Here is a 21,636-nt window from a genome sequence, read left to right on the forward strand (position 1 = left end):
CGGGGGAAGCCACATAAGCGGCCGTGAAGGTTGTAGTGGAGACCACTCCAAGGTCACGCCCCAGACCTCGCTAGACGCTGCAGCAGATCGTGGATGCTAGCACGCCCTGCAGCCGCAGTGGCCCATACCTGTCCAAGGTCGTCTCCCACGGATGTAGCACCTGCGTAGCACAGACAGATTAGTAAGAGGGGTTCCCTCACGCACGGGGGGGGAGACATGCCCCACCCCGAACGGAAGGAAAGACCCAAAAACAAAATACGAGGAAGCTGAGCGGGGGGGGCAGGAAAGAAGACGAAGAATCGGATACCAAGGGAGTCGCGGGAGAGCTTTCCGACGACTTCCTGGCAGACCTTTCGCTTCCCCTACCCCCGCACAGCAGTGAAAAGTAATATGAAAATGAAACAGAATACTGCACTTGCGATTCACTTCATAGAACTTAAAGGGGGAAAAATCAATTCCCGGTAAGAGCGGAAACTTGATCCATAATAATATGATGCTAACATAAATATATATATGAAAATGAACAATACTGCACTTGCTATTTTCACTTTCACAGCAATAAATCGTAAGGATTAATTACCCGGGTAAGAGCGGAAATTGATCCAAAATTAAATTGGATGCAATTATAAAATGAAAATGAAAAGAAAACTGCATTGCGAATCCACTTTCATTGCATTCTATTCATACAAAATAAGAGGCTCTTGCCGAGCGCAATCAAGCTCTCGGCAACGAACGCACAGGGCAAAAATATAATGAAAAAGAGTACTTACATCTTTCAATTACACACTTTCGCCCAAAATACATGACTCGGCGCGAGTGCGCCCGCCCTCGGCACCGAGACACAATTCAAGGGTAATTCATGAAAAGAGCGGAAATCGCCGTCTCTACGGCGATAGCTCCATGTTGATTCATAATTAAGTAATGAAAATGAAAAGAAAAACAGTGTACTTACAGTTTCATTTTCAAGTCAAACAAACCATTAGTAGAAAACCCAATATAAACAAAGCATACGACGATGAAGCGGGCAGAGAGCGATGACGAAACACGTCCTTCACACCCGCGGCCACCGAAAGCAAAAGTGATTCTTCACCTTCTCGGGCGGCGCGGGGCGCGCGCACGATCGGACAAGCAGTTTAACTACCGTTCTCCCCTTGTCGAAGCTTACGACCGTCCCAGCTGCCGCTAGTTACCTTCCTATTGTTAAAGGACCGCCGAGGTTTGTATTACGTATCGGAACAATAGGTTTTCCTAAGTCAAACCTGTTTTTTTTTTCTAAATTAAATAGGTTTTATAACACAAAGTAAGTTTACTTTTCATAACAATCCAATAACTGTGTACGTACATGTCTGTTTTCACACCACAAATGTCCCAATGTATAACTTTCACCAGTCAGTTTAACTTTTCCATCTAGATGCTCAGGTATATCTGAGTCCCCTTCCACACTATTCATATAACAGTGTGTGAGACAACATGATTCAAGGGGATGGGAGAAGGGTACTCACTACAGTGCAGTATGAATGGGCTTGTAGGAAAAACTTGTGTTTTATAAAACATACTGATTTGGCAGAAATCTCATCAGTTTTTAAATGAATGTCTGCGCAACAGAATTTCATGAGACACACTATATAATGAAGAACACAAACATATCAGAAAGCTGGAAAAAAACTAAAATGGGACATTCTTGAAATCGCTAACATATATGGATTAACCATACTAAATACTGATGATAAATTTAACAAAATATGTAGACGGGAGAAAGGAAATCAGAAGACTGTATAATAGTAGTCCTAGTTATACAAAATAATATGTATTTGTAAAAAAAATCGTGATTGTTGATGAAGAGAAGATCTTGGACATAGAAGATCATAAACAAATGAAAGTTGAGCAAAATATAAATGATGAACAGAAGGTAAATTCTAAAAATTAGACAGGAAAGAAATTATAGCAAAACAGAAAAGAGAAGTCTTAGAGAGCTTGCAGATATATTGGAATGTAAAATGATGAACCCCTATTCTATGGATGGACAAGCTGACAGGGGGGCCAAGGACTTGAAAATACAAGCTCAAAGAATATGGTGTTCATTCAAAAGAAGTAACAGAAGGTAAAGTCCTTCCATGGTATCTGCGGGGGATATGTACCTCAACCACCTGTGAATACCAAAACCCCCTCTAAAAACACTTATAATGCATGTAATTAAAAATTTATGAGGCAGACCCTCTCTCAAGCATACTTTATTAAAAGTAATGGCTACTTCAGCAGTGGTTACATTTGTAGAGATTCTTCTCTATTTTCTGAATAGCAGCTTTTTCCGTGCTACTTAAACAGGCTAGTAGAGCGCCTTTAGAGGTCATGATCAAATACAGTGTCAAAATCCTATTCCTCTACATGATAAAGCTTAGGTAAAGAGGTACAGGTCTTCTAATGACGATAGCTAACTCTGTTCTGCTTGTCTACCATCTCTGTTACAAGTTATGAAGGAACAGACAGTAGTTCGAACATATGAACATACATACAAATGACATAGTTTCATACGAACACACAATCAAAATGAGACACGCTACAGATCACGTAGGCCGTTTGAATTATAGGTCGGGGTAGTTGTCTCAAGCAGGGAGCTTGGACTAATGTTTATAAACAATTGAATGACTACAGTGACGGCATGTTATCTTAGCCTACTTTTATTGTATACGTCCATCTTTAGCGTCTCTAGTCTGATCACATTCCTGCAAGCAATCTTTTATATATATGGACTAACATTCCATATTTTTATTATGTAAACACTTACATATATACAGTGGTACCTCAACATACGAAAGTCCAAACTTACGAAAAATTCAAGTTACGAAAGCAAATACGAAAATTTGTTTTGGCTCTACATACGAAAATAATTTAGGTTACGAAAGGTTGTTGCTGTATAGTCCCGAGATTCACCCGGACCGCCGAGAACAATTTTAAAACTCGAGCGCCGCCAACTGAGTAGACTCGCCACCATCCTCCCGCTCTCCCATTGGTTCCTGATGCTAGTCACTGCCATAAGATTCTGCTCTCCTATTGGTCAGCATCCCTCCCACCGTGCTCTACGTAAAGGCATTCTTCTTCGGCCACTGCTTCGCACCAGCATTATCGTACGTACGCGGAATTCGTTCTTTCACATACACGATTTCGTTTGTTAAAGTAAATTCGTGTTAGTGATTTCGTTGTACTACTTTATCGTGTTGTGTGAGAACGTAATTAGTATACTACATAACTTAATTACGTACAGTATAGTCATGGGTCGCAAGACAGTTGCTGCCAAGTTTCACGGAAAGAAGAGGATGCTTTCTATGGAGACAATGGAGATTATCAAGAAGTATGCTTTCTATGGAGACAAAAATGTAGATTATCAAGAAGTGTGATCGCTAAGGAATACGGCCGAAATCCGTTGACGAAAGGCACCATCCTTAAGCAGAAGAAAGCCATCAAAGCAGCTACACCTTCCAAGGGCGTGACTATTTTGTCCAACGAGAGGAGCCACGTGCACGATGAGATGGAGAGGCTACATCTTGTATGGATAAAAGACAAAGAAATCGCTGGCGATACGATAACCGAGACGGCAATCGCCCACAAGGCCAGCGCTATTTTCGGCAATTTGATTGCCCAGGCCTAAGACGACGGAGGAGAAGGGACATCGACGCAAACCCCAGTGTTCAAGGCTTCTCATGGGTGGTTTGAAAAATTCCGGAAACGGACAGGCATCCATTCGGTGGTGCGGCATGGGGAGGCAGCCAGCTCGGACACGAAAGCGGCCGAAGCCTTTATCAAGACGTTCGACGGGATGATGATCAATGAAGGCTACAGTTCTCAGCAAGTCTTCAACAGTGATGAGACTGGCCTTTTTTGGAAAAAAATGCCTAGTCGGACATACATCACGGAGGAAGAGAAGAAGCTACCCGGGCATATGCCTATTAAAGACAGGCTTACGCTTCCACTTTGTTCCAACGCCAGTGGGGACTGTAAGGTGAAGCCCCTACTTGTCTATCATTCGGAGACTCCTCGAGCCTTCAAGGCCCACAAGTGCTAAAGGAGAAGCTTCCAGTGATGTGGAGGGCTAATGCGAAAGCCTGGGTAACGAGACTTTTGTTTGCCGAGTGGGTAAATCTGTGTTTCGGCCCGACAGTGAAGAAATTCTTGGAAGAGAAGCACCTCCCTCTGAAATGTCTGCTGTTGTTGGACAATGCCCCTGTTCACCCACCTGGCCTCAAGGAAGATATCCTAGCAGAGTATTCTTTCATCAAGGTTCTTTACCTTCTGCCTAACACCATCCCTCTCCTCCAGCCCATGGACCAGCAAGTGATATCGAACTTCAAGAAACTGTATACAAAACATCTTTTCAAGAGATGTTTCGACATCACCGATACCACAAACCTCACCTTGCGTCAATTTTGGAAGGAGCACTTAGACATCGTCATAGGCATCCGACTCATCGATCAAGCTTGGCAGGAGGTTTCGAGGCGAACCTTGAATTCTTCGTGGAGGAAACTCTGGCCTGATGCCATATCAGCCCAAGACTTCGAGGGATTCGACGTGGGCGAAGCTGATGCAGATTCAGAAACAGTGGACGATCCTGAAACTGTTTTGCAACCAGATCTCGACGAGATCATTGTACTCGGCAAGTCCGTGGGGCTGGTCGTTGACGAGGACGACATCAATGACCTTCTTGAGGAGCACCAAGAGGAGCTTACGACGGATGACCTGGAGGACTTGGAGGCCATGTAACATAATGTCGTTCAGGAAGAGTTCTCTAGCAGCAGCGAGGAGGAGGAGGAAGATCCTATGACAATGGCAGAAATTAAGGATGCTCTAGCTGCTTTTCATAAGGTGCAATCATTTGTAGAAAAGACACACCCCGAAAAGGCTTACACAGGTCGTATGCTTGCTTAGTTCGATGACATTTGCCTGAGTCGTTTCAGGAACATTGTGATAAGCAGGCAGAAGCAATCTTCCTTGGATAGTTATTTTTTAATGAGGCCTTTAGTAGGAATAAGCAAACAGGAAGATCCAAGTGACACTTTAAAAAAACAAAGTTGAAAGTGGTGAAGAAATTGAAGTTTTCTAAAAAATGTAAAGTATAAAAAAAAATTTAAATGTAAAAATAAAAAAAGAAAAAAAGTAGAAATTTAATTTTAAGTTTTTTGTAAATTTAAGTGTTAATGTTTTCTGCCATATTTTAATGTGTTTCATAAAGTTAAGTGTTCATGTTTTCTGCCATTTGTCCTCCTCCTCTGTTGCCACTTTCGGAGATCGCCTCACTCGAAAGGTAAGGTTCCACATTTTACTACATATGTACGTATGTACGTACAGTATTTCTTGTATACCATGTACACTAATACACTTTATTTACAGGTATGTAGTACATATTAGTAGTATATGTAGTTTAAGTTAGGTATTGAATGGTGCAAATTGTTGTATTTCATTGTTTATTGGTCAATTTAGCTTTATATAAAATTTACTGGGGTGTTTTTGTAGGGCTTGGAACGAATTAGGCAATTTACATGTAAAATGCGGCTCAGGATACGAAAAACTCAGGTTACGAAGGCCTCCTCGGAACGGATTAACTTTGTATCCTGAGGTTACACTGTATTTGAATTTTACAGATAAACTATGATATCATAGCTCTCTCTCTCTCTCTCTCTCTCTCTCTCTCTCAAGCGAGTTTTCGTCTTGAGCTGCCAGACATCCACTAGGCTAGGAAGCTGAGGGTGGACCGCTTTTGGTGTGGTGTCCGTCCTCCCTATATTTGGGGGCGTCAGCAGGGGGTCTGCCCCATGCTGATCTCCTATTGGCTGGTGGCGGTGAGTCTTCGTTTTCATTGGTGGTTTGAGCCAGGTCTCAAGCTACTTTCGCCGAGTTGATGGTTGCGAAGCTGCAGCCTCTGCAGCCTCCTGAGCTGCGTGGTAACGTTGTTGGACATTGCGTTACACTGCGGGACATCACGGCTAATATGATCTTCGTTGCCTGCAGGAGTATCTCATTCAGAGGCATCATCTTCCATAGAGTTGTCGTTGTTGGTGGCAGGTCTTCTCATACTTGTAGGGAGGAGAAATTCTTCCTGTGCCGTATTCAGTGTTGATTTTATTTGCTGGATGAGAAGTGCGTCCAGCAGGCATAATTGACGGGCATCAGGGGCCTTCCCGATGATCTTAGTGTTCTGGATGATCACATCCCAGGAGATGGCCTATTGATGCTTGGTACGGGCGTGGTTCTTAATGGCCCCCTCTTGGGCATGGCAGGAGAGTCTCTTCGACAGTCCCATGCTAGTCATACCAATGTAGGCACCGCTGCAACCGCGGAGTGGGCATGTGTATTGGTATGCCACATACATCTGCTTCAGGGGGTCTTGTACCTGCGGGGAGAGGTTATTTTTCATAATTAGGTGGCACGTCCTCCAATTCTGGTAATATATAATTAGGTCAATTTGCTTGGTGTCGTGCTCTTGAATCTGGCGGGGCACTCACTGTCACCGTTGAGGCAAAGTCCGAGGTTGGTCTTCTTTGTGTAGAAAGAAGTATGGAGGCCGTCTTCCGTCTTACTCACAAGGACGTCGAGGAAAGGGAGCCGATCATCAGTGCTGTATTCAATTGTGTAATTCAGCACTGCATTGCTGAAATGCCTGACGGAGGGCTTCTACCTCATCCTCGGCATCGACTTGAACAAAGATATCGTCGATGTCACACCTATATCTGAGAGGTTGCTGCATCCTGGCAAAGACTCGTTCCTCCACGGTGTCCATGTAAAAGTTAGCGAAGAGGACCCCCAGTGGGGAGCCCATTGCTACGCCATCCTTCTGGGGGTACATCTGGCCACGGTGGGTGGAGAAGGGGGCCTTCTTGGTGCAGATCTCCAGCAGCATACGGAGCAAGGCTTCGGGTATGTTGAGGGGCGCTGTCGACTGACTCCTGTAGACACGCTCAAGGATGATGTCAATGGTTTCCTTCGACAGGCATGTTCGTAAATAGGGACTCCACGTCTAGCGAGGCGATAATCCCGGTGCCAGGGGCGTCCTTGATGACTTCTAGGAATTCTACTGACAACGTAGGGGGTCAAAATTTGATTAAGGCGTTTTGCCAAGGGCATACGTTAGGCGGTGGGCATCTGGCTGATGATTCGGCTGAAGGGGGTTTCCTTGTTTGTGGGTTTTTATGTTACCATATAAATAACCCAGGCTGCAGTCTCCTTGTATGGGCAGGAGGTGGAGAGTGTTTGTCGAAGCATTCACTGCACTGATGACTCCGTTGGCCTGACAGACGACATCAAGAAGCCATCTCCCGGGATGTGATCATCCAGAACAATAAGATCATCAGGAAGGCCCCTGATGCCTGTCAGTCACGTCTGCTGGACGCACTTCTTATCCAGCAAATAAAACCAACACTGAATACGACGCAGGAAGAATTTCTCCTCCTTACTAGTATGAGAAGACCTGCCACCAACATGACAACTCTACGGAAGATGACACCCCTGAACAAGATACTCCTGCAGGCAACGACGATCATATTAGCTGTGACGTCCCGCAGCGTAACACAACCTCCAACAACATTACCACGCAGCTCAGGAGGTCTAGACAGCTGCAGAGGCTGCAGCTTCGCAACCATCAACTTAGTGAAAGTAGCTTGAGACCTGGCTCAAGCCACCAATGAAAACAAAGACTCACCGCCACCAGCCAATAGGAGATCAGCATGGGGCAGAACCCCTGCTGACGCCCCCAAATATAAGGAGGATGGACACCATACCAAAAGCAGTCCACCCTCAGCTTCCTAGCCTAGAGGATGTCTGGCAGCTCCAGACAAAAGCTTGCTGAGAGAGAGAGAGAGAGAGAGAGAGAGAGAGAGAGAGAGAGAGAGAGAGAGAGAGAGAATATTGTTAATGACTTTGATGACTATGATATCACAGTTTATCTGTAAAATTCAAACATATACACCAATTTTGACACTGCATTTGATCATGACCTCTATAGGCGCTCTACTAGCCTGTTTAAGTAGCACGGAAAAAGCTGCTATTTGGAAAATACAGAAGAATCTCTACAATGTAATCTGCTGAAGTAGCCATTATTTTAATAAAGTATGCCTATAAAATTAGTATTGTTTTCCGCAAGAAATTTATTTCCACAAGTGAATGGTTTCCCTTATGTCTGGCCTCAAGAAATAATGAAATATGAAACACAACATAAATATTAACAAGATTATTCATTGCACTTACCTCAAAACATACTAGAGGTTCTACACATGTGAAGACTTTTTGCTGTAACTCTAGCATATCATAAAGCAGCTTTCGCCAATCACTGTCAGTCAACCTTGGTTCTCTGAACAAAATAAATTCAAATGTACAAATATACTACAATCCTTTGTAAATTTCAAAGAATATCTTATATTTCAGGTAAATTTATAACTACATCACTATAAACATTCTTACTCCCAGGCATCCTACCACTTAGGGAAAGATCTAGATGGAAGTACAATATATACAATAAAAGCTTTAATATGCTACCATTTGAGAAAAAATTTTAAAATTCCTTAAGCACCTTCTTGCAGCTGCTCTGGTTAACTTTGTTAGTATTTCTCGTACTTTATCCCTATCAGATTGTAATTGTCTGAGTTGACAGGGGGTGACACAGACTCCATAGTTGCTGAGAAGCTCAGCAGCTGTTAAGTGGGCTTCCATTGCATCTGCTAAATCATGTAACTTGGTTAGATTCTCTGATGTACCCTTCCTGTTAAGAGATAAAGAAATTACACTTTCAAGTAATGATTGTCATTTACTCAAAATTATATCGTTACCTAAAATTATATTGTTACCTAAAGAGCACTGTATGTTAATGCATAAGAGTGAATATTAATAAATAACTTGGGCTTCTTTTTAGGTCTTTGGTCAAACTCTATAAAAATAAAAATAAAGTGGCTTTCACTACTTCTATATTTCATTATTCAGCCTGTGGACAACAGAAAGAATATTACTAAATCTTGCAATTAAACAAGAAAATGTATGAATTTGCAACATATACAAAAGACATAAAAATGCTTCAAACTGCTTTAGGCTTCATTTAAAAGTAGGTGATCAAATACCCTATAATAGTACTAAATTATCACATGATCATCTCATTAAAAGCACTGTTGCTATTTACAATAAATACATTGACTGATTTGCAATTATACTATAACAACAACAATGTTACTGTTAATAAAAAAATTTTATATTACTAAAATTTTGTTTTAACAATATCTCTCAAAATTGAAAACTACATTTATTTATGGATGCTAATTATGGGTCTATTTTGCTCATTCTTAGTTACAATTTTATGAATCTAAATTCTTCTATAAAAATCATTTATAAGAATACTTAGGATGATAAAAAGACAACTATGCATGCAATTAGTAATAAGCACTCATTAAAAATAATTACTGGTACAGCAAAAGTAAACAGCACATGTGATGAGATTTCTCACAAAGTACCTTTGTAACTGCTTATCAATTTCTACAAACTGTTATCAAAATAATATATAGCTGGACAGCCTTGTAATACAAGGTTGCACTTGGATATGGGTGAACAGTACAGTAATTACTTTCTATTATAAATACAAGTAACTGCTTTAAACAGTCACAAAGAATAACTAAAAATGCTTTAAATACAGTTAAATGTTTACATGAACACATACCCTGATTCCCTCACTGGAAGACATTCAAAAATGGCAAAAGCTCGCATAAGTTGGTTTTCTTTTTCACAAGTATACACACATTCCAATGCAATTGTCATCATTTCTTCAGGAGATGATATAATTGGAGCTTGTTGATCTGGTCGTGAATGCTGGAGTTCAAGAAAAAGCTAATTGAAATATGCATAAAAACTCAATTGCAACATATTATATTATAAATTTTGCTAACAATAATTTAAACATAAAAGCCTCTCAACTTACCAAAATTTATCAAATCTTTTAGTCTGAACAGTAAGTGTTAAGTGCATGTAGCTACTCACTGAAGTAAGATGCCTGTATCAACAGAACATTTCTATGTTCACTTGGGATTTTCCAAAAGATAGCATTCTTACAACCATTTCCTTTCATTTATTTTGGTATCCTGCCCATTTCCATTATAATTGGATAAGACCAAAAACCTACCTGAACAACAAATCTGTAAATTCAAGATTCTGAGAATTTCATGCTAGTTTTTATAAGAGGACACTTAGCTTTTCCTAAAAACCCATCAATCTCTCATTTACAATTATAGTCTGTTCCAAAACTCCACAATCTTCTAACTAACAGACAGCAGAAGAATGGTAGTCTCAGCATTGCCACATGGACCTTCATGTACCCCTCATCCACATTCCTCACTTTTTTGTTAAGTAGAAATAAAGTGCATGAACAGTGGGGTTGGGAGGATGAACTCTACGTGAGTGATGGATTTGTATAAAAAAGAACAGTGTTAGGGGTTCAGAAAAAATCTGATATGAATATTTTTGTCCAACATGGATCAGCCTGTTGACCATTGTTATTTATTATAGTACATAATGAATGAAGTTACAAAAATAGCAAAAAAGGAGTTACTGGGAGCTGCTATATGCAGATAATCTAGTGGTAACAGCTGAATATGAGGATGACTTACGTATTAGAAATGTTTAAAATATGGAAGAGCAAAATGAAAAAGAGAGGACTGAAAATCAGTGTACGCAAAACAAAGGTTAAGGTAATAAGAAAGGAAGTCAAGGAAAAATTATGGACAATAAATTAGCTACAGGTGTTGTGGGAAAGGTACAATGTCGACTTGGTTCTGAATACTGAACAAAACTATTATGTCAGAAAATATGATTACAAAGTATACAGTATACACAGAGCAAGAGATGCCCAAAATGCATTACAAGAGCAAATTGGGAAGATAGAAGTCAAGTACTGTATTCGAGCAAATTGGGAAGAAACAAGTCAAGAACTGTATTCAAACAGATAGGATCCCAGGAAATCAACTACCTGATGATTCTGCAAACTGACTCAACACTGTCCTTCCTGAAGGGGGTTGGGGACAAACTTGTTCTGTAGGCTGAGGTTGATTATTGGCCACCATCCTTCCTCGATACCAAACTGGGTGAGTGATGAGCTCTATCACTTATTTCTGCAACACTCACCTAACCCTGCTCTCAAAGGCCTGGAACCTCTCAGGGTTTTTAATATAGTATGTACAAACCAAAGTAAAATAACTGCAATTAGAGCTAGGATTGTCTCCAGAAAGCGAAGTCAATCAACAACCATGACAACCTGGAACACCCCTGGTTCCCCTTTACCAGCCATGATACCATGAACTCAAGAATTTTTGGTGACAAACCCCATTGATGGAAGGCTAGCTCCTTTACCAAGGGGACTACTTACTCTTCAATGTTAACCCCTTGAGGATAGAGGAATGACAATGTGTGGAAAGCATCTCAGTCATCATCTAAAGCTCACTTTTCTGTTGGAGTAACTCTGGGCATTTACTTTTCCTATTGGCTATTGAGTCCTCAGTGAGCAAAGATGACACACTGCCCATGTCAAACATCACTGTTCTGGTTGAAATATAAGCCAGTTTGATCATGGGGTCATTAACCATACTCCCTACAATACAAACAAGAACGAGTCCAGCAAATCTGAAAGTCTCATGCGCTTAAATGTCCAAAGCAGAAAGTTTCCAGATGGCTCCTCAGTCAAGTGACAACACCATCATCCAGGTTTTGGCAATGTCCTCTGGCAACCCCCTGCCAGAAATATACCCATTTCTGCCAGTTCATACAGTGAACATTTTTTGGAGATATGTATAACTTTATTGCATAAATCTACAATAATGACAGGGCAACTCACTATGAGGTAAACAAAGCTGGAGTCTGCTTCCTTATCACCTCTGTTGTAGACATTGGCATAAAACATATAAATTTGCTACAATTTCTCATATAAGTTTCTTTGGCTAAGCAACTATTCTGTTATAAAGAGCTAGCTTAATATCAGCCTGGTAAAAGTTTACCTGATTTTTTTCACTGACAAGACATTTATAAGTACAGTACATATACCAGAAGTTTTATAACTGATAACTCAAAAGAAACTATTTTTGCAACTTGCAATGAAATTATAAAATAAAAACAATATGTAACAGGTAAATTTAATTTTAAAAAATAAACAATTAAAAAATATGTCACTATGATTCCACTCAATGCCACAACAAACATGATAAATTTCTTGCCTGTAAAATCTTCAAAGGAAGGCCAAGATCCTCTTTTGCAGTAGTTACAATATAATCATGCAGCAGTTTCTTTGCACTTCCAGGTTTCCATTTTTCACACCGAGTAAGAAATGGGATAAGCCACCTGCGAATGTTCTGAATATATGTCTCTGGTGTACTCTGTTTAGAAGATAAAAAGTCATCATTAATCACAAGTTAACCACAGAAGAAATGAAATTCAATTGAATCATATCCACTATTCAGAGGCAAACTAAACTGAAAAGCAAATTCTTTTAGTACATATAACAGTAAGGCCAGATATTTATGCACTCAAACTTTGGCATTTTCTCTGTACAAGATAAACTGTTATTTAATCAGTACAATATTCTCCTCATATCAACACACACCATGAATGTGATTCACTTAGAAAAACAGTTTTTGTTTGATACAAGATGACAGTACTTATTCTATTTTTATTTTATTATAAATTTTCATAATAAAATTTACTATACGTATTTGGAAACTTACCTACTGTTAAGTTAGCTATATCTCCGTGCTGATTAGGCGAGTCGGCATTCAAACAAAAAATCGAATGGCTGCCCAGATGACTGTCTAGTTTACCTGTTATCCACAGGTGTGTTTTTGACATGTTTTAGCTCATTAGAATTCTCATTGACAGCCCACTAAGTTGTGGGGGGCTGGGTGGGGTCTACTTTAACAATAGGTAAGTATACAAATTATAAATTTTATTATGAAAATTTACATTATTTAAGATGAATCTTACCTATTCTTAAAGTTACATGATTCCCACATTAAGAAGATGACGGTGGGTAGCGCAGCTAGACAAAAATCTGCTCAGCCAATCGAACTAAAGCTTTCTTACATGAAACCCAAAACATTCTTACAAGATCTAGAATCCTTTCTGGATTTTACTACCACCAGAAGTTGGATTCCATTCAGGGAGCAAGGCTCTCTTATATGTGCAGCAAAGAGCAACCTTGCAGAGAAAACCACTTCAATTCAGCCAAAATGAAACAGAGGCAGATTGAGGGGGCCACTGTGCCTGGGTCCAAAAGCCATATAAAATGACATTCACTTAAAATAAATACCTTTATCATATAGATATACATTCCTTTACAAAATTTGAACATGCATACTCCCCAAAATATTAAAAACCAGGATTTAAACAACAGAGCCTAAAGGATTGCTCTTTCTTCGGTTCAAGAAAAGACTACCCACTACTAGTAGTGGATTAAGGGCTTTACTGTTTTTAGACATGATTCTGTATACTTAAGGTAGTGAGTGGGTAAAGACCCAATTGCACTTCTACTGTGCTATATCAATCCTATCCTGAAGCAACAAATTGACATAACACTAAATGAAGTTACAACTGCTGCTCACATCATGAATGTTTACCTTCAATAAAGGTAGAACACATGAAGCTAGTTCTCATGCAATAGCCTAATCAAATACAGTCACCTCTCAATTAATGCGAGGTTTACGTTCCTGGAGAGCTCGTGTTAATCAAAAACGTGTTATTTAAATATATTTTTCCCATAAGAAATAACAGTAATAAGGGGGGGTTACGTTCCTGGACTTTGGGAACTCCATACTTTTTTGTCAAGTACAACCGAATTGGATAAGAGCAACATCCATTTGCTTGTATTTCAACCATCGTACGATAGTAAACAATTACCGTAGTTACGTTATAAACGACGCTATGTAGAATAGGACTAATAAGGGATTTTGACGTAAGGAAAAATCTATTTCTGGCCGATTGGCTCGTGTCGCCAGCGAAATATCCTTTAATCTATTATTTCTAGGGTAAATGTACTAACACATACCAGAGAATAAATAAATAAAGAAAAAGGTCCATTATAACTGACTCGCTCACTCTCCCAGAAAGAGTGTCGGTATGAATACTATGGCGAGTGAGACCACTACCACGAGCCAAATGCCAATAGAATTCTCCCACTACAAAATCCCCCAAGAGGAGAGCCGACCCACAGAGTGGGCAGCACCTACTACTACTACTCCATCCCATGCTGCCGACTGCTGCGCCTCTGGTGGCCATCCTGAAGTTAGCAGACAATCTTGGCGATGGGATGGGTAGGGCGGGATTTCGCTGGCGACACGAGCCAATCGCCCAGAAATAGATTTTTCCTTACGTCAAAATCCCTTTTCTGGGCTCAGCTCGTGTCGCTGCGCGAAATCGTACCAGAGAAATAGCACAAGATTGTAAAGAAATTCAATAAAATACAGAGAGGTCTCAAATAAAAGATAAAATAAAATTAAATCAATATAATTGCTAATAAAGATACATATACACAGTGATACAAAATAGAAATATTACTTAATTTATACTTAATTCTAATAATATTTCTTAACTTAAGGTAATATACATATATACAGGAGAAATATATCATATATGTACAAAAATGGTATCTGTGTAAAGCTATGTATCAAAATATTCTAAAGCAATTAACATAAAAGTTGAATAAAACAAACTCAACAATAATAAAATATAAAGGAATGTATATGACTTAATATACAAAACCCGTAATCATTATAATAAGATGTATCTCCTAGCATAAAAATAAGGAGATGACATCCACGAGATCAATAACCATCATCAAATGTGAGTGTCCCTAGCAAAAAAAAAATAAGGGACACCCACTACATCATGATAAAAGCAGCTAAGACACAAGGTGACCGTAAATGAACAAGGCAGGAATAGACGAACTGTTGGGTGAGGCAGGTAGAAAGGAGGACTGGATCTTCTACTAAGGATTAGTCAGAGTCAGGGAAACTATGTTCCCGCTGCAACTGCTGAAATTTCAGAGCTTCCAAGGACTTTAAGTAATGACGTTTGAACACTGTCGGCGATTTCCATCCAGTATACTTTTTCAACTCATCGAAGTTCATATGTTGGAAATAGTTAATTGAGGTGGCTACTGCCCTGACATCATGTGCTTTTGGGAAAGAGTCAGGATTGGCTTGTTTAATGAAGTACAGGTTTTGTTGCCTGATGCCTTTAATAGATAAAGTGCCACCTTTTTCTCTCTTAAAGAGAGGACCCGATGAGGATGAGGAGGTCCTAGATAGAAAGGCTCGTAAGGCTGAAACTGGGCAAAGAGATACATCTTGTGGAAGGGGTAGTACCTTCCATGGTTTCCCACCTCAATCAAAGGATCTTCATTCTTAGCTATAAAGCTACGTTCCGGAGAAAGTAGCACTTCCCCTGTGGGAAGGAACTGAATATGATCCGGATCCCTGGATAAAGCCGACAGTTCTGAAATTCTAGCTCCTGAGGCCAAGCTTAATAAAAATAGGGTTTTTCTTAAGAGCATTATAACACGAGCATGTGTCATTATTGGTTTCTGAAGCCAGCTTTAGAACATCGTTTAAGAACCATGATACTGACGTAGGCCTTACAGAAGGTCTAAGTCTAGCACACGCCTTGGGAATAGACGAGAAGTAGGAATCTGTCAAGTCTATGTTGAACCCAAATTGAAAAATCTTTTTCAAGGCTGACTTGTTTGTCGTAATTGTGCTAGCTGCTAAGCCTTTTTCAAATAAGGATCTGAAAAAGGATATAGCTGAATTGATTGTCATGATTCTAATATCTGATTCTTTCAGGAAGGTTGCTAACTTTTTGACAGCAGCATCATACTGTCTCAAAGTTGAATCTCTTTTATCGGATTCCAAGAAGAGAATATTCTGAGGGTCAATATTCGCATCCCTTTTCGCTGCAAACTTCATGAAATCCATAAAGTTAGGGTTTTGAGAATCCCTGAGGAAGCGAACACAGTCTTCGTTTGTACTGACTGGGAAAGCCTGGGATTGGGGATCCGAAGAGGGCGAAGACCCAGTTCCAGAATGAGAGGGTACCAATGCTCTTCGGCCAGTCTGGGGCTACTAGAGCCACTTGACCCTTGAATGTCCTGAGTTTGTTTAACACTTTCATGAAGATTCACTGGAGGAAAGACATAAATCTTCTCCCAGTTGTTCCAGTTTAGAGCCAGGGCGTCCGTGGCATAGGCCAGAGGGTCCAGGTTGGGGCCACATAACAACGGGAGTTTGTGGTTCGCTTGAGATGCGAAGAGATCCACCTGTAGACCTGGAACTCTCTGAAGAATCCAATGGAACGAACTGTTGTCCAGTGACCATTCCGACTCTAGAGGTACTGATCGGGATAGAGCATCTGCTCTGACGTTTCTCACTCCAGCTATACGAGTGGAGGAGAGATGCCAACTGAACTTGTCCGCCAGGGAGAAGATGGCTACCATGACATGATTTAGATGACGTGACTTGGAGCCTCCTCTGTTTACACAATGTACTACCACTGCGCTGTCCAGGACTAGCTTTATGTGGGAGTACTTTGGCGGACGTAACCTTTTAGAGTCAAGAACACTGCCATTGCCTCAGTACGTTTATATTGGAACTGACGGAACTGAGGTGACCACGTTCCTTGAACCTTCTTGAACTGGGAATATCCTCCCCAACCCCAACCGCTTAATGAAGCGTCTGTGTGGATGGTGAACCCTGGACCTGGAGGAAACTGAAGGGGCACTGACACCGACAAGTTCTTGACTTTCGCCCACGGCCGGAGTCGATTCTTTAGAATCAGAGGGACTGAGGACAATTTGTCCCTGGACCTGACATTTGCTCGTGAGCGCCAGATTCTGGTTAGGTCTTTCAGTTTGGCTTTCATTAGGATGTTCGTCACTGATGCAAACTGGAGAGAACCCAGGATCCTTTCCTGAGATCTTCTTGACGCCAGTTTGTGACTCAGAAATTGCTTGACTGACTTCGCTATTTCCTTCCTCTTGGATGATGGAATCGACAGAGTATGGAGGATAGATTCCATTGAATGCCTAGCCACTGAAAGTTTGACTCTGGAGTGAGTCCTTGACTTGGTCCTGTTTATCTTGAGCCCTAGATATTCCAGGAACTGAATCACTTTCAGTGTTGCTCTGTTGCATTCCTCGACTGTTGAAGCCCAGATCAACCAATCGTCGAGATACGCTACTACCATAATCCCTTGCGATCTGAGTTGTTGAACTACTACTTCTGCCAGCTTCGTAAACACCCTGGGTGCTACGTTGAGCCCGAAAGGAACTACTTGAAGGAGAATGTCTGGTCTCCTATCTTGAAGCCCAGATACGGACGGAAGTGTCTTGCAATAGGGATATGATAGTAAGCGCTGTAAGATCGATAGAGGTGGTGACGGCCCCGACGGGGGGGGAAGTAAGGTCCGTACCTGCGATCGTGAGCATCTTAAACTTGTCGCAGCGAATGGCTAAGTTTAAGCGGGACAAAGTCTAAGATTACCCTTCTTTGTTTTTGTGAGCCTTTCTTTGGCACGCTGAACAAGCGTCCTTGAAATTTTAACCTTTTGACTCTCGCTATAGCTCCTTTCTGAAGGAGATCCTCGCATACTCCGTCAGTTCCTTGGAAGGAAGTTGGTCGGGAAAGGTCTGGATGGGGGTGGGGGTGGGGTTCGTTAACCAGCTCCAACCCAGGCCTTTTGACACAATGCTGTGAGCCCATTTGCTGAAGTTCCACCGATGGCGAAAGTGAAACAGCCTCCCTCCTACCTGAAATTCCTCATTGGTTCTGGTAGCCTCCCCGGCCTCCTCTGAAATGTTTTTCCCCTATTAAAGGGACCTCCCGATCCTCTCCACGAAAGGATCGCTTACCTCTGCCTCCCTTACCCGAGCGGTCATACTTCTGTGAAGCTTGACTCTCGAAGGATTGATTGTAAGCTGGAGAGAGGGCGTAAGAGGTGGAGGGCTGAGGCTGAGGGGAGATAACATAAATAGGCTGTGATTGAGCCTTTGAAGTGGAAGGTTGGGCTGTTTGCACTAAGGGAACAGCCGGAACTTGCTGAGAAAAGGCGTGGCTGCTTTTTCTGATAGGGCTGGAAACGTCTGGGTTTGTCCTTTGACCCTTACCTCTAGCTGCTAGATCTTGCCGCCTCTTGGCCATAAGACCCCAACGGTCCTTAAGGCTCTGGTTCAACCTCGTAGCCTCTGATTGAACCTCCTTCACCATCGCTTCTGGGAAAGAGGTCTGCTCCCCCAGATGCTCGACGCAAGTAACCTATTCGGCTCGTGCCGAATAGTTGCTTCTTGTAGGACATGCTTCCTACAATTCGTCCTAGCAGTGGCAAACTCAAACATATCTGACTGTACCGTTGAGTCAGAGATTTGGTCATAAGTTTGAAGAGCGGTTCTGAGCCATAGGCTATGGTAGCCACCTCGGTCATAGCCATGGAATTAATAGATCTGGCTAACCGCGATTTGGCGTCAAACTTCAGCCTGAATCAGGCTATCTGGAAGCCTAGGTAACTTTTCACCAAACTGCTCCATAGCACAGTCCGGTTTGAGTTTGCCAGCTGAGAGGTGTTAGGTAAGTCTTCCCATAATTCTCCGGCTGAAGGAAGTAACGGAGAATGTAGGATCTGCTTCCTTCAGTTGAGGCATGGGGTCCCCCTTCTGGGCCGCTGGAATGGTAGACGTCGCGATCTTGTCAGGGAAGGGAGCGGGTAGGGTACTCTCATCCATCGTAAAGATCGTAAACGGACTCTTGAAAGGTTGGATTTTCGTATTGGAACAATCCATGTCCTCTAGACACCTGAGCCATTTCTCTCTGAGCCTGGTCACGTGAATAGAGGACTGTCTCCTTTGGTACTTTATCATCCCGAGTCATGGCTGAGGCGGTGAGCCTTGCGTACCGATGAACAGGAGGCTGAAGGTCTTCCGGGTAGAACTCGAAGTCCTCGATCCTCCGAGTTCCACATTCCGGGATAGAAATGAGTCCGTCTTGGAAGGGGGCGTATGACGCTACTCTCCAAGGGTTGTTCATTGAGAACGGAGGTAGAGAGTCATACGGGGGAAGCTGGGCTCACCTGTATTGAAAGGTGGAGGAGAGGCTAGAGGAGCTTGGCTCAGTCCGGCTTTAGAATGCTGTCTTGGGAAGTAATCCTATCCGACACCGAGAGATCATTTGTTTTCCATACTAATTTTCAAAGACCCAACCAGGTCGCCCACCTGTTGTAACAGACCAGCATTGGAGTCCAAAGCCGGAGCTGCTGCGGAGGTGGAGGGGTGGCTCTGAATTGGAAACAAGGGTAGCGGAACTGACGACTCTGCCGGAGTGTGAGATCTCTCTCTGGAGGATTTACTCCTCGAGGACTTAGAGCCGGACCCAGAAGCTTTAGATCTCTCTGCTCCGGGATTCCTAGCCGGAGACTTACGAGAGGAGGATGACGCCGAAGCCGTCTTCTTAGACGACGACGACGTCTTTGTCAAGGATTTCACTGCTTGACCCTTGACCTTGGGTCCTAACTGAAGCGTCAGGAGGAGTATATAATTCGTCACCCGTAAAGCCTTGGAAGGATGGAGAGGTTGCAGGAGTAGAAGAAAACAGTTGCACCCAAGGGTATCCCTTGGGTGTCCACCTTACCTACCTCGACCAACAGGTCGTCTACACCTACCATAGGTTCCACATTAATATCCAACGTCGCGGACTTTCCGAGGAGATGTCCTGGCCTTGTCAGTTAATGAGGGCCCCCCAGCCCCAGCTGTTGCTGGATGAACGGCGATTAGTCGGGGCCGCCTCTACTGGATCGACGTATCCTGTCGCCTTGCCTCCGGGGAAGATTAGTACCGCCAACCTTTTCTCCAGATGTAGGGCATACCCTTGGCGGCGTTCTTCCCGAAACCGCCGACCCAGGCCCGCAGGGTTGCCAGTGCGGTATCCCTCACGGCCGGCGCCTGGAAGAGAGGGTATTGATTAGATTTAAGAATAACTTAAAACTTAAAACTAAAACTAACTTAAAGCATAACTTAAAATTATAGGGGCTATAAGGCCCCTTGAATTTACCTTAAGTTAGAGTGATTGATGTAAAACTTAAGCACTAAAACAGATGAGGACCAGCTACCGGAGATGGTATACTTACCCCGTCTAAAAGCTGCTCACCAGATCGTAACATATGGTACACGTCTCATGGTACCAGACCTGGATGTCCCCGTGCGGAGTCGCGCATGGAGCATGGGACCTGGCAAACTTCGTGTCCACATGGGTCCTGAAGTGTGGCGGCGCATCCCGGATGCTCACAGTTGGTGGTCTGTCAAGTGGAAAGACACATGAGTATCTTAAAGAATATCACTTACAGGCTAAGGGACAGAAGAACTCCGTTGCATGCCGGAGCTCGGAAAAAATTTGGGCATAGCCCCTCCCTTAATCGCCTGAATAATGGCTTATAAATCCCGGAGGTATACCGGTTGAAACATGAAGGGAGGGGGAATGGTTTAAGGTACTTAAGATACTTAATAGTTTAACATAATAGATCTTAAACCTAAAAGCTCGAACGTACCGGACTAAGTCCAGTGCGTGGCGGAGAGTATAACTCAGTGAAACAGAGAGGTTAGAAGGGACCGACTGTATGTTCCGGTCCACCCCGTGGGGTAGACTAGCACCTTTCCGCTGGATGCCAGGTCTCCGGTGGTAAAGGAGCCCTAGTAAGGTGGGAAAGAGACAAGGGGCATACAGACTCGGGCTAGTAACAGAGCGACGGAGTAGTAATGGAGGAGGGGAAAGGCCAGTCCCCCCCACCTTACCATCCGACCGGACAGAGAAGCCGGAGAGGTCGAGTTCCAGTCTGGGTCTGTCCCGTCCCTCTACCCTCCGCCTGGGGGAGAGAGGGAGGCAGGCTCGGGTATGGACGGAGCGAGCATGGGCAGGCCTAGCCACCCCCCCCCGACCCTATGGAAGAGCGGAGGGGGGCAAGGTGATATGGACAGGCGTCTGGCTGCCCTCGTGATCACATAGTGACCACGGGGCGATAAGAACAACAACTAAGCCTAGAACATAACCAACTGATCAGAGAGATGCTATCAGGAAAGCAACCGAGCTGAAAAGCGGTAACATAAAGGCCCAATGGGCCATGACAAGGCTAAGCGAGCCAGACGCCTAACTAACCTAACAATATCACATAAATATACAATATGAATAACAAAATGAAAGAAAGAAAACAAAATAGTAGGAGAAAAAATCCAGGAGTGTACGACTAACCCGAAGGCAAGTCTACCACTCAAAGCTAGCCGAGGCCGATACTAAGAGCCGTGGCTAGGGTCTGGATGGAAAAGCCTACATAAGGTAAAAGACATGCATGCATGACAAAACCGTGTAGACCTTACCCTAAACAAAGCGGATAATAAAAATAGAGCGTACAACAGCCAGGGGAAGTTCTGGGTATGGGCGACCCAGAACGGACCCACCACGAGGCAGAACCATGCTGCCATGCTTCCGACCTAGAGACCGTATTTATACCTAAAAAACGGCAAATACGTGCTCAGGGCCGGAAAAAACCAATTAGCAATAAACACTGAGTACTTAACTTAGCTGCTGCGATGGCTGCACGCTC

The 21,636-nt window shown here is 42.7% G+C and overlaps 2 protein-coding genes across 2 annotated transcripts in view; one reads left to right on the plus strand and one right to left on the minus strand.

Moving 5' to 3' along the window:
- Positions 1–21,636, plus strand: part of LOC135196168 (NBAS subunit of NRZ tethering complex-like) — a 668,624-nt gene that overhangs the window by 27,176 nt on the left and 619,812 nt on the right. The gene's annotated exons all lie outside the window — the stretch shown is intronic.
- LOC135196100 (NBAS subunit of NRZ tethering complex-like) overlaps positions 4,585–21,636 on the minus strand; it is a 31,880-nt gene continuing 14,828 nt past the window's right edge. Inside the window, exons 4-11 of the mRNA XM_064222556.1 lie at positions 12,225–12,383; positions 9,686–9,834; positions 8,555–8,743; positions 8,233–8,335; positions 7,443–7,631; positions 6,655–6,970; positions 6,304–6,382; positions 4,585–4,810 (exon numbers count right to left, since the gene is read on the minus strand). Coding sequence (XP_064078626.1) covers positions 4,585–4,810; positions 6,304–6,382; positions 6,655–6,970; positions 7,443–7,631; positions 8,233–8,335; positions 8,555–8,743; positions 9,686–9,834; positions 12,225–12,383 — 1,410 coding nt within the window. The remainder of the gene's footprint in view (positions 4,811–6,303; positions 6,383–6,654; positions 6,971–7,442; positions 7,632–8,232; positions 8,336–8,554; positions 8,744–9,685; positions 9,835–12,224; positions 12,384–21,636) is intronic.

The sequence above is a fragment of the Macrobrachium nipponense genome, chromosome 17, assembly GCF_015104395.2.
Source record: "Macrobrachium nipponense isolate FS-2020 chromosome 17, ASM1510439v2, whole genome shotgun sequence".
NCBI lineage: Eukaryota > Metazoa > Arthropoda > Malacostraca > Decapoda > Palaemonidae > Macrobrachium > Macrobrachium nipponense.